At 37.5% G+C, this 14,680-nt stretch overlaps 1 protein-coding gene across 1 annotated transcript in view; it reads right to left on the reverse strand.

The window, feature by feature from the left end:
* The window catches only part of fry (microtubule binding protein furry), a 1,411,512-nt gene that overhangs the window by 227,618 nt on the left and 1,169,214 nt on the right, over positions 1–14,680 (reverse strand). Inside the window, exon 32 of the mRNA XM_081727912.1 lies at positions 4,262–4,434. Coding sequence (XP_081584038.1) covers positions 4,262–4,434 — 173 coding nt within the window. The remainder of the gene's footprint in view (positions 1–4,261; positions 4,435–14,680) is intronic.

A 14,680-nucleotide genomic window follows, 5' to 3' on the forward strand; every position in this document is an offset into this window, starting at 1 on the left:
GCCTTCCCATAGATGAGATGGACATCGGCAAGCTCGTGGGTAGAGTATTCAGCCAATATCCTGCTTCAGAGCTGGTGAACACAGGGAGGAGGAATTTACGTCCCAGTGACCGATGACGATTATGTTGATTCGCACCCACGTAATGTCACATAGGTGTTCACGCACAAGCCCAAAAGGAACGCTGGAACACTGAAGATAGAATACTCCTTAGTGCAATTCAACGGCACACAAGCCAAGCCAGACTAAACTCAGAACAGCAAAACGAAGGATGTACAAGACGACCAACTGTCGATTAAAACAGTTGTTAGGTGTATTCATCAACGCTAATACGTCACAGCAGACATAGGTAAACTTCCCACGCATCTAGTGGCGCTTTCTGTATTACATAGCTGAAATCGTTATCAACCTACTCTGACTACATAGCGTCATTTTTAGATGTAGTTCTTCAAACATCCTATTATTATTATTATTATGAGTATGTTTATTATATTATTATTATTATTATTATTATTATTATTATTATTATTATTATTATTATTATTATTATTATTATTATTATTATTATTATTATTATTTGCTTTTATGGTCGTTCCTTTCATGGTAGCAAGCTGGCATTGAGTCGTACGGGCCCATCAGAAAGGATGGCTTGTATTCCTTCATTTGTTTGTGGGATGACTTCCATCCGGCAATGACAACAGATGGTTTTGAAGCTGATATGGAGTTCTGGACGGAAGTAAGTGTTCGATTCGAAGATTTCTGGGCAAACTGAAGCTGATGGTTTGCCATTGTCTTCTTGTGTCCCCACCCCCGGCCACCTGATTACAAGCAAGAAATATCTTTGCAAATGCCTGGAAACGTTACCTGCCATCGTGTGTGTTTACTCCACGTTTGCTTTCGTTAGGGCGTTTAGCGTTTATTTCAGCGACAGGCTAGGCAGAGACGGAACCTACAGTTTAAAGTGGGATCCGAACCACTACTCGGCTCTTGAATCTCAGGCTGTGGGCTCCCAGCAGGATTTGAAACTACGACCACGCGCGCAAAAGCAAGCGCTCTAGCTCTGAGGCTACGAGGGAGCCTCACTTTTTTTTTTTTTTTTTTTTTTTTGTTAATTGTGGTCCAAAAGTAGGTATACAGTCCCGTACTGACCGGCTCATGGCATTTTATATAATTTACTTATTGTTATCCATACAAGCAGTAGCTTAGAGTTTCTTTATAGTTTGTTTTTAATTTCTTTTCACTCATACCTTAAGCTTGGAACAAAGAGAAGCAAATAAACTACTTATCTTCACGAACTAAAATGTCTTACTTTGTAGAACTGTATACCTACAATTGGGCCACCCTGTATTCATTCCTTTGAGAAGTACCCACTTTCATTGGCAAGCGGTTTTGTACAGCCTCCCGACAGGCTTGTGTGTTTCATTTTGTTATTCCTACTGCACAGTTGTAAACAATCAGAGTTTTAAGACATTTTTTCCTGATTTTCATGTCGTTTTATTTTCCATTTGTATGGTGTTCCAGCAGTAGTGTTACATGTTCCAAATTGGTTCATTTTCCTCTTTGTCCTGGAGTGTGCACTGTCTGCAAGATACGAATTTCTGGAGGTATTTTCCTATATTTCGAGTACGTCATAATGTCCGAGAAGACATGTGGGCAGTAGCGTATTAACGCACAGGCACACTAGGCACGTGCCTAGGGCTCCACCGCTGAAGGGGCACCCAAGAAAGATATACTTAACAAAAAAATTAGTTATACGGAACATCTATCTTTGTTTAGAAGAATAACCAAGAAAAATATATTTAGCAAAAAATTAATTATCCAAAAGGGCTCACTTGGGTATGCAAAAGGTACTCGCTTCTTCTCTATTATCTAGCAGATTTTTAAAAAAAAGTAAGCAGGGGGTGCTGTCATTTTGAGGTGTATGAAAGTGTGTGAGGGGGAGGCGCCTTATGTCAGAGTGCCTATGGGCGCCAGATACCTTAATACGTTCCTGTGTATGGGACATGATACAAGTTTGTTACTTTCACGTTCTATCAGATTTGAACCATGGATTAAGTCGAGTGTGGGATAATGTGCCAAAGAGGGACACTGATACAATCGTGTTCTAGTTATGTTCTACCAGAAAGTGCACCAGACATAATAGCAGAATGTACCTTATTTTTCTATTTTTTGCACGTGGGACGATGTCCCAGCATTAGTGGGACATATTGACATTTGTCCATTAGCTACATGTCGATATCAACACACACATTGGGCACATTTGAATATAGATCATGCGATCCCACTAGTAACATTCCTTTAGTTTCCTCAGTTTTTTTTTTGGTGGGTCCCCTTGCACAATTTCAACTTGGCCTCAGTTGTTGTATCCTTATTGGTATGCAACCGTTCACATCATATTGCATCGGTTTGAGGGAATATTATTGGTGAATTGGCAATGGCTTTCATGTTCTTGATGCTATTCCTTACATTTCCGACGCTTTGAACTCACGTTTACTGAGTATGAGTGCATTTCTGGGCGTTTTTCATTACATGTTTCCACACATGTGAATCATCCTGCTTCATCTGTTGTGCTCTACCGACACTCCAGATGTCTTTCTAGAGCATTTGACTACAAATTCGCTACACTTAATCCTCAGAACGTCACTGTTGGCCAGCATCCGCAACTGGCGATTATGCAACCACACACAACGAGCATGATCGACTTAATACAAACGAATTATTGTTACCTGATAGATACCCTATCAATTCATATCCATTTAGACCAATTTTCATTTGGCAAATTATCCGGAACTCCCTACGTTCCTTTGGGGAATCAGTTCCGCATGCATGGTAGGATTGTGCAACATGCATAATTCAATACAGCAGGTATGACTTCTTCAGTTAATTTTTTACCCGCCCTCTTTACGTTGGATAGTTTCGGAACTATTGGCGTCGGAAAGTCATTTTCCCACGCTTTCGGCACCTTGTAGGTCCGAAACTATGTCCGATATCCGAAAGTTCAAGATGACTTTTTTTTCTTCTTGGCTCAGCTGCAGGAGTCACTTCCCAAGAGTTGTAACACTTACTATGCAACAGCGTATATATATACAGTGGCGGATCCAGGATATGATCAAGGGAGAAGCTTTCAGTGTGAAGCAGGATTGAAGCCCATTTTATCCAGTGTATACCTGAGCGTCAAGGGGGGCTATAGCCCCCTTGGATCTGTCACTGTATACGTATATATATATATATATATATATATATATATATATATATATATATATATATATATATATATATATATATATATATATATATATATATATATATATATATTGCATTAGCCCTTCATATTTACAAACAACACTCGTGCTTTTCCACACGGATCAGCAAGCAGCCAACAGTAACGTCTCAAAAAAAAAAAAAAAAAAAGACACGACGAGTCACGAAGCGCGCACCTACAACACCTCCACAGGTTCCGCCTCCAAAAGAGGCTATAGAAGAGTGTGTCAAGAGGCAGAAAAAATAAGATCATCAGAGCACCTCCTACCTTTCTCTCCAAGCTGCTCTGGGCAAGAGGTTTCTTTCCGAACCTCGCGCTGCACAGGGCAGGAGATACTACCCAATTTTGAGCTGCTACGGACAAGGGGCTCCTTTCCATCTTCGTGCCGCATTGGGAAGGAAACATTACCCCACCTCTGCGCTGCTACGGGCAAAAGATTCAGTGACTCGGAAGCAGTCGAAATATAAACTCTACAACTTTACTGCAGAATTTTATTGTGGACTTTTGATCCAATTATCGTGTCACGAATTTCGGAATAAATATTAAAAAAAAAAAGAAAAAAAAAGCTGGAAAAGGAATAAATTTACGAGTTGTTTCACATGCAGAGTGGAAAAATTAAATGATATTCTCAACAAACTAACAAAGATAGTGCATTTATGAATACCCTGTACAAGTTGAAATGCGTTGAAGGTTGTCACACAAACCATATGAAGTAAATTTTACAGAAGAATGTAATTATTTCTGCTTCCCTTCCTAAAGACAACATTAAGGGAGAGAAGACCGTCCTTGAATAATTTAGCAGCTTACAGTAGCTAGATGCCGATCGAAGTTCTTCGAATAGTAACCTTTCGAGCGAAAAATAAAATTAAAGACTTACACAGAAAAAAATACTATATATTTTTAATCCATTGCAATTTCACATAAAAAAAAGTATAGGGCAAGAATACTCATTTATTGAACGGAATGTTTGAACCTAGATGAAATCGAAACATAATTACTTACCGATGAAACCCACTGATTGGCTGTGAGCTGTCTGGCAAATATTCCGTCAAAGGAGCAAAGTAACCTCCGTACTCTGGCATCGGAAGAGGATGAGGCTGTGGAATGTCGAATTTATCTAGCTCAGAGCGTTGCTGCACCCGAAGAACACCATAGTTATCCTCGCCTGTGGGCAACTGAAACGAACAGAATTTGAGATTAAACCTACAGGAACAACAAAGCAAGTTTCCATAGCCAATACCGCTTCCTATCCACAAAGACTTACGAGATCAATACTAGATATTCACTGTAAAGTGGTGTGTCAAACAAAGTCATTGATTTTGAAAAGAGATTTCTCTTTCAAAACCATGGCGTAAACACGTGTGTATGTTCTACAGTTTGTCCGTAAAGTTACTCAATTTAGAGTTTGATCTCACAAACCTTTCCAGTTTTATTTATTTACTGAAATTTAGTGTCCCTTTTCAGCACTGAGTCTATAGGAGATGTGGATCTACAGATGGAATCCCAAGAACAGTAATACGTTCAAATTTCAAAGTTCTCCCACCAGAAATTGAACCCGGGACCACGTGCATTAATGTGTGTGTGTGTGTTTTTTTTAATAACAGATATATTATTCTTTCAATACGTTTTAACGTTATTCATGTAGATTGATTGGTTTTAACGAAAGTTTCATTGGATTGCCGTCCTAAAGAAGTGTAAAAACAGCAATTAGAAATTTATCCTAGTTTGGTTCTTTCAACGGTGGCTTGAGCGGGAGTTCTTTTAGTACAATAAACGATACATTATCTACACGTGGCAATCTTGTGTCACAAAAAGACAAAAGACGGAGAGAGCTCTGACTTAAGAGACAATAAGAGTTACTGAGATATACACAAACATGAACTAATAATACCTGTGAGTTCGTTATCATGAAGATTATTAAGGACAACTCCGTGGATGCAGAATAGTAGTTTGCATGTATAAAGAAACTGAGCGACTTTACGGAGAATTTGATAGGTGGATATATACAGGGTGTTTAGATAAAACGTCCAGTGCTTATAAATCCGAAACGGCTGAGAATAAAATAATGAAACAAAAACTGAGATAGGAAAATGTCATAGGGCACATCACACGGTGTTGCTGTGGTGACCCCCAGAGCCCTCCTTCAAGGGGCCCCAGGAGCCAACTTCAAATTTTCAAATGGGAACATGTATTAACCATCATACCACATTCAATAGTCCTTGAAAAACGAAACAACTTTTGTACGAAACAATTTTCGACTTGAGCCACCGTTTTCAAAATGGCCGCAAAAAGTGGGTCCTGGATCAGATAAAACGTACAGTGCTTATAAATTCGAAACGGCTGAGATTAACAAGATGGAACAAAAACTGAGTTAGGAAAATGTCATAGGGAACATCACATGGTGTTGTTGTGGCGACCCCCAGGGCCCACCTTCAACGGGGCCCAGGCGCCAACTTCAAATTTTCGAATGGGAACATGTATTGAATCATACCTCATTCAATAGTTCTTGAAAAACAAAACAACTTTTGTAGGAAACAATTTTCGATTTGGGCCACCGTTTTCAAAATGGCCGCCAAAAGTGGGTCCTGTATCAGATAAAATGTCCAGTGCTTATAGGCTTCAAAATCAGAAACAGCTGAGAATAGAGAGATGAAACAAAAACTGAGATAGGGAATGATGATAAAGCATATCAAGTGGTGTTGTTATGCTCAGGGAACTCCGTGAAGGAGGCCCAGGTGCCAACTTCAAACTGATACAGGACTTTTTGCGGACATCGTGAAAACGGTGGCCCAAATCGAAAATTGTTTCGTTTTTCAAGGACTATTGAATGAGGTATGATTCAATACATGTTCCCATTTGAAAATTTGAAGTTGGCGCCTGGGCCCCCTTGAAGGAAGCCCTGGGGGTAACCACAACAACTCCATGTGATGTGCCCTATGACATTTTCCTATCTCAGTTTTTGTTTCATCTTTTTATTCTCAGCCGTTTCGGATTTATAAGCACTGGACGTTTTATCTGAAACACCCTGTATTTATTGCATGTGAGATGGAAGTTACAACTGTACACTATAACAAGTTTTATACGGAATGCATATCTTGTAAGTTTTATATAGCATGTATATCTTAAATTTCATGATTGCTATTGAGAATGTTCGTCGTTTATATTTACGTCTGTTATGTTGAAACGTAACATTCAAGGGGCGTAAACATTACATTCAAGAAGCCTCATTCTGTATCAGTCTCCGTAAAATTTGCAGTGTAACACAAAATATATGTTATTAACTTTTGGTGGTGCCTCTGAAAAAAAAAAAAAAAAAGGAATTCGAATGTGAAAAATTTTCATCCCTGAAGTCATATCACAATATCAGTATGTGATGTTGAATATCACAAACTAAAACACAAATTTTGCAATGCATTAACGCAAAGTGATATGGGATGAGGCCCCAGATCTACAAAGAAATGCTTCATCCTCCTGGATAGACAGGAATACACTTGAATAAACGCAACTTAAAAACAAAGCAGACTCGATCGTGAAATTAACTGGCACATTAGGCAATCAGTTCTCGCATGAGATATTTTATTTTTAATTTAATTTGTGTAACACATTGACTTGAAAAGTTCTGGCTGTGACAGTTTGAACTTGATACGCGACAGAGAAAGGGAACATTACATTTTTTTTCCAAGATATTCTACGCTACGGTTTTTATGAGGAGGGTGACAGTGGTAACAGTACACACAACTAAGAGAATACTACAGATTTAGTTTTCTTTTTCATAGTCTTCCACTTTAAGTGAAACAACTCTATTTTTGATTTTTTTTTTTTTTTTTTTTTTTTTTTTTAAGAAAGGTGTTTCGTTATAACTGATGGAACACTTCATATCTCCGTGAAGGATCGGATTTCTTCATCCAAAATACTGTATGTAACGGATGAGATAGGGATGAAGGTTGATATATTTTTAAGATATAGTATCTCACTGAGAATGTTTTTACAACAAATCAAACACTACCGTTGTCAAAGAAATGTGCACTCATGTCCAAAATGATTGTCGCATATCTATAACTGTCTTCTTGTAAGTTTGATAATGATTTTGCAGGGTACTTTTAATACTGATACTAAGTGTAATGTTATAATCGGGAAATGTATATTTGTGGTAAATTTCATAGGAAAAGAATTATAAATACGAAAATTAGAGTGAGTAAAACAAAATGTTGCTAAATGGAGAAAAAAGTTTTATTTTCGTTTTATTGTTCTTATTTACTGCTCTTTTGACATGAAATTTGCCACATACATGTCTTTGCCGATTATACACATACTAACATTATAAGAAATACCGGGCGAATTCGTTATCAAATTATGTTCCTACAACAACATATTTATAGACATGCGACAATAATTTTGGACATAGTGTACATATTCAATCTACATCATAATGTATTTTGCCCAGAGGGTGATATTTGGTGATACTGCTGCAACTATAAGAACCAATTATTTTCGATTTTTATATATACCTGCATCCTTTTGGGATGTCTGCTACATAATTAGATCGATTATACATTCGTTAAAAAAGGTGCAAAAAAAAAAGAGTTGAGGAATTAAAATAATACTTCGAGTCCGTAGAAGACTCCAGCTTGGTAAACAATGTTGACGATTTAGGCTTGGTGCGTTAAGAGTTAACGCAAGCCACTTTCCGCCAACTGAGAAGCTTCCATGCACAACAGTCGTCAACTAACAGCTTGGTCTTGACATTAACAACTTTCTGTTTTTGTACAGTGCATCAACTCTTTCTCTTTTTCTCCCTCTTTTTCCTTTCACCGTATCTTGTATCATATCCTTCATGATAAGTTTCCTCTCAGCCAATGGATCTTCTCTTTTTCTTCCTAATTGCATGAAATATTGTTAATTTCTTCCCTGCAATTTCTAATAGTACCTCAATAGCTTTTTTTTTTTCATTCGGCCCAGGTAACTTTCTGTAATACATATAAACTTTGAAGAAAATATTCAGTGATTAGCTCCCTTCAAAATGCTTCTAGCCCATACAATGCGTTTTCCACAATTTGTAGACATGTAGAAAGCTATTTTTATAGACAATCACTTCACAACGAATTTTTAACTTATTCACTACCCGTCACTCCCAACCGATATTTGTAGGATGTGTGCAAGCTGCAGAAGTCCGACGTGAGACTGTGAAAATACTGATATCTAATAGACTTTTGTGTTAAGAGGCCTCATCCCGGCGAAATTAAAATACCGCTAATTTTACAGTAATTATGTGATATCTTCAAATAGATAAAATATAATCGAAATATGGAACAAGAGCGTCCTAGACAACATCATTTTATATAAGATACCGTTATCACGACTCACTTATCTGCTTTCGGTTTCGAGCCATTTTGAAAATCGGCCTTTATTTTCGCGTTTCTAAACGGTTGAAAACGGAAAGCCATTAGGTGACTTGCGATAACGGTACCTCACGCAAAATAATATTGTCTAGGGCGCTCTTGTTCCACATTTCTATTATCTTTTATCTATTTGAAGATATCACATAATTACTGTAAAATTAGCGGTATTTTAATTTCGCCGGGATGAGGCCTCTTAACGGTTTTCTCTATAACAAACAGACCATAGAGAAACGACATTTCTTGAGAATTCAGAATCAAGTACGTAGCTGTTCCCTTGTCGAGAGATTGTGCGAACAATCTTTCCTAACAGAAAAACGATGACAGTGCTAGTATTTCTTAACCACTCCTTGTATTATGGCGATGATTTCCAATAACTTCTAACGATGTAAAACTTCTCAAGAGGTTGCTGAAAATATAGAATTTCCAAGTTTTACAGATGGAAACAGATCTCGACAAAATATCGAATAGTAATCACTGGCGGATCTAGCCCGGGGTCGGGGGTGCCTATGTCCCCAGTTTTTTTGTGACAAAAATAATTGAAGTATTAGTAAGAGTTGCCTATTATTCTTTATTGGAAAAATTTTGAAACATTAGATATTCCTAGTTCCGGTTAACGAAGTACGTAAACGGATTTCTAATTTAAATGATTTGCGTAAACTCAACATATACCTATCATAGTGTGGGTTCTAGATGTCTCCCCCTTCCCATTTTTACCTTCTAGATCCGCCACTGAGAGTAATGTGTCACATGGTGCAACAGAAATTTACCTTATTTATTTTACAAACTTCAAGACGTAGAACCTTAGATCTCGAAATTGTCGCATTTTAAGTTTCTGCATGAAGAAAGAAAAAAAAAATGTCAACCCTAGCTAAAGGTACTTTTGACATCGTTTATGAATTTTCCAATTCTCACACAGTTCCTTTCTCCTTTATGCTGCATTTTCAAAAACGAAAAAAAAAGGCGGCTTTGTAATATTTATTGTAATATTTATTTATAGTTTTTTTTTCAATGAGTTTATGTTTGTTTACGCGAATACTAATGTTATCGTTTTATTTGATTTCATTTTGAGTTCTACGCGCCTTTGGCGTAGGAGACCAGGGTTCGATTTACGGCGAGAGCTCATGTGGTTCAGATTCCATGTTAATCAGTAGCCCCTGTCTCATAAGCTTCGCTGCTGCAAGGAACCTTAAACTCAAAATCAACTCATTTTGAGTTCAGCGTCCCTTTTAGCAGCGAGAGTATATGAGACATGGACCAACAGCTTAACGTGGGATGCGAACCACGTGAGTTCCTGCTGGGAATCGGACCCGGGTCTCCCATGCCAAAGGCACCTACGCTAACCATTTAGCCACGAAGGAGCTTTTTAGTTTTATCATGCATGTGCATGAAAAAAATTTTATCTTGCATATTTCGGTACGAGTTGGGAAACACACATATGTCACTACTTGATACCATAGTGCCCAAAATGACTTCCTCATGTCTATGTCGTTAGTGTACTGTTACGATACTACACGTCGGAGGTCCTTGGTTCGATTCCATCGACGGACTTTCAGATTCACGACATCTACTTCTCTGGATTATTTTTACTTTTTCTTTCTTCGGAAACTTGCATTATGTAGTCTCAAGCTTCCTGTAAACGTTTTTGTATACCTTTTTGTTTTATTAAAGATAAGTGCAATAGCAGATTCCTTTAACCTTATAACAAGTCAATATCCTTGTTCGTTTCCTTACCTTTGTGCAATCTGTTAACTTCCTACTAGTGTCTGGCTACGTTTTCATTTCTTGGCAGTGTCACTATACTGCGTTTGAGGACATTACTCACATCCAGCTAAATTGTAAATATTTCGAGCGCCAGTTAGCTCTCCTCTAGCTGATTCAATGGATTGCCTCAGCTATAAGATATTGTCTGGTAACTATGTCGGCGATTGTTGTCAAGTTTGTATTTGGTGTTTACTCCTTTTTGCTGAGGTTTAGCTTCGCACTTGGATTACCTCAAGAAGTAGAACTCAGGATTATGAGATGAATTTCCCAACTTGTGAGGTCTTCGACTCTCAAACGTTTTGACATTTGTGACATCATGAACATGGTGTTATGAGGAGGTTAGATTTTATGGATTGACCATATTTGGTATTGAGGAAATCAGGAGGTGTGGTTTAGGCCTCTGTTCGGGAAACAAAACTGGATGGTTGTAGCTTCTCGGGGTACTTCGTTTAGAGTTGTGGGAAAAACAACCAACTAGAGAGAGAGGAGAGAATGGAGTCATCCATTGATGAAGGTACAGTAAATACGTAATCTAGTGACTACGCCGGACTTTTCACTATTATTCTAACTTTACCTATCCTCATCTGCTGCACTTTAAAAAAAATGAATATTTATGTTCGAGTTATAATTTGCATATACCTATGAGCTACATTTCCAATATTTCTTATTTGATGAGTTATCTTTCAGATGAAATTCACTTTCATATTCCAGCGTATGTTGCTGGTGGTGGAGAAATGTCCCCTAAGTTTGTCATCTACCGGTCTCTTAATGACCAAAGGGATAGATGTGATTAAGCTGAACACAGCTGCTATTTAGGCATATTTCAGTGTGCATTTTTGGCGCCGGAGATTTTGGCTGAATTCCCGGTGGGAACTCACGTGTTTCGGATTACGGGTTAAGGTTTAGGTCAACTGCTCACACAACTTCGACGCTGGGACGGATGTTGCAGTTTAAAAACCAACCATACGTCCCAAACCTGGAGTAGGAAAACAACATGCAGAACAGGCACCACGATCACCTAACCTAAATCCAGGATTTAATCAATGGAGAATTTTGAAATCTGAAGTGACACTGTTATCAGTTTCCTGAGGGAAAATACCACAAATCCTTCAATGATTTTAGTAAATCTTTTGTTACACGTACATATTGCACTCCGTTAACTTTTAACTTCAAATTAACGTTTTATAGGTTTATTCCACGTATTTTCCCATCATTCTTGTTTTGAAAATTATTTTTTAAAGCAATTATTGAAATTTCGAAATTTGGAAATTTGATTAATCACAAACCCAAAGTTTAATGATCAATAAATAAAAAAAAGTTCTGTAGAGGAAAATATTTCGCATGCGTGCTAAGAAAGTCAAGGTTTACCTCAATACGAAGGTTGGTCAACATTGAATGAGTTCTTCAAAGTTTGGCAACGGTGTAGCAGGTTATGGTATCCTGACATAACTAATGTATGTAACGAAGGATATGCAAGCGTCATTTGAGTTTATTCTTGAATATATTAAGGGAATATGATATCTATTGTATTAATATTTATAATTTCATTTACGAAGTAGCAAATCCTCAATCGCAAAGGGTGATGAGAAAATTGGGGTTGGGGTAGAAGTTCTACCTACCAAAGGAATAAAATTGAAATTAGTGCTAGGTTGGTTGTGACCCCTCAATGGTCTAATAAGTGGTTTAAGCGTCGGATTTGTAATTCACAGATTCATGTTTGAATCCAGGCTGTGCTACTTTCTTTTATTTTTATTTCTATAATTCAACTGGTTAGTATTGTTAATTATTTTGTTTATTTGGTTGTGTGCAGCTTGCTGTTGTTTCTAATACAATAAATAAAAAAAATGGGCATACACAGACATTGTTTGACAACTTTTTTGTCAATCTAAGATTATTGTGCGAAAAATACAAAACTGTATAAGAATTATTAATAGTGATAAAGATAAATCAAAACTTAACAATCATGTGAATGATTTCTTTCACATACAACCAACTAAGTTAAAACAAATATACTAAAATGCAATTATATGCTTTCAAAAATTCAGGAAACCATAGCCTACACCATGAATCAGGTTGTTCCAAGCTCTGAGAATATTCCTGAAATAAATTCTAACGCAATAAACGATGAATTTTTGTCTGAGGGTTTTTCAGAGGAAGCATTTTTAAAATGTTCTTTTATGAAGCATTTTCTGCTGCATTCACTGTATTTTGCTTCTATACTTTCATGATGCATAAAATTATAAGTGATTAGGTTAAATTTGCAATGTATTGACAAGAAAAAAAAAAAAAGCAAGGATTGCTTGGTGTTGGATTGAAGTCGAAAAACTGCAAAACGAGATAGTGCCTACTTATGCCCATTTCTATTTATTGCATTAAGAGCAACAACAACCTGTACACAAACAAGTAAACAAAGTAATTAATGATGATAACCAGTTAGATTGTAGAAACAAAAAGGAAGTAGCACATTCAAGCTTTTGGTAGAACTTCTACCCCATACAATAAATATCATGTCGCTTTAATATATTCAAGAATAAATCCAAATGAAGCCTCCATATCCTTCGTTATATGCATTAGTTATATCAGGGTAACAAAACATGGTATAACGTTGGCAAACTTTGCGAGTACAATGTTACGATGTCATCAAACTGCTCATTAGGGAGGGGAGACAAGCCAATTAATTCCGTTAATGCGCAGGTAGACAGGTTTTGCAAAACAACCTAATGGATTTCATAAAATATTTCTTACTAAATAGCCAGGCAAAGCAAAAAGAGAAATTTATTCTGAGAAATAAAACTCCCTATCTACAATTTCCTGAGTTTTCCAGGTTTCTTTCAGCTTTTTTTTATCAAATTCCATGACGTTTCCAGGGCTTTTTACGAGTAGGCTCAGTGGCGGATCCAGGATATGATCAAGGGAGGGGCTAAACCATAGTTTGCGGTTTTATCCAGTGTAAAGTAGGATTGAAGCCTATTTTATCCAGTGTATACCTGAGCGTAAAGCGGGTCTATAGCCTCTATGCCCCCTTTGTATCCGCCTCTCAGTAGGTTAACTTCTTTTACAGGCTTTCCGAATCGGTGGGAGCATTGGTCGAGCACGTATTGCACTAAAAACCAGACGCGCTATTCTTAAGACTTCGAAAACTTTCGAAACTTTATGAACATCTTTCATTTTGTACCTGGACTCCTGAAATCATCATTGGGCGTTGATAAGGGAAGGATGTAGAAATAACCACCTATCACAATGGTCTTCAACTACAATTACCGAATGAAATGCAATGATCTTCCGTGAAGCCAAACTACAGATCTTTGACGCGCGTGATTTTGGATCGATTCTTGGAGAGAATATAGAACATTTGGTCTTGACTTAATATTGCAAGTTACGTGATGACTCTTTCAGTACTAAACTCAAGAAAATGCGAATACTGCAGCAAGTTATGAACGTGTTATTTGAAATTTGATTCCAAAGAAACGCGAGACGTTGAAAAAGGAGGGGGAGAGGAGGAAATTCTGATGTCGTTGAGAAAATGACTGGTTTCTAAACCAGTTACCGTATGTTTGTCTGTTTGTTTGTTTGTTTGTTTGTTGAAGTTTATCGTTCTTTTGCTACACTATATGAAAGTACACTTCTGATTACGCGTGTTCAAAATCCAATGAATAATCTTCAACAAACATTGATATATGAGATTCGCGTTTTCTTGAGTCCAGTACCGAAAAAATCATCCTGTACTTGTACGCTACTTGAATTAGAATATAGTGAACTCCGTCAAGAAAACGAAACATAACCCATGGGAAGAAAGCCATGATTTGACAATCGGTCATGAGGTGCACCAACAATTACTTTCATTCAATTAAAGAAAATGCTACAAAGTATCCGTAACTTATGGGTGCCTACAAGGCTCTAACGCTGATGCAAACTACGTTGAAATTTTAGAAAGTCTGCAAAACTGAGAATTAAATTACGAGGGAAAGTCGGAAAACAAGTTTTTTTCTCCTGAGAAATAAAGCAAGGGGGCAAGCAAGACATCAGCTTAATGCAATCCAAGACCTGCAGATGGCACTTTCACAGTGCTAGTAGGAAGTCCCGTTCTGTGCCGCAAGTATGAGGGTTAGACCTATCAATGTTCAGCGACAGTGTCAGACACTGACAATACTGAAGTGTGCCACACGCAGGAAGCGACCTGGCCTTCTGCTTTCAGATGACAATGCAAGACCGCACATGGCAGTGGTAAAGGAAAACCATTTTGCCACTCTTGGTTGAATGC

This window comes from Thermobia domestica, chromosome 10, assembly GCF_964235325.1.
Source record: "Thermobia domestica chromosome 10, izTheDome1.hap1.1, whole genome shotgun sequence".
Lineage (NCBI taxonomy): Eukaryota > Metazoa > Arthropoda > Insecta > Zygentoma > Lepismatidae > Thermobia > Thermobia domestica.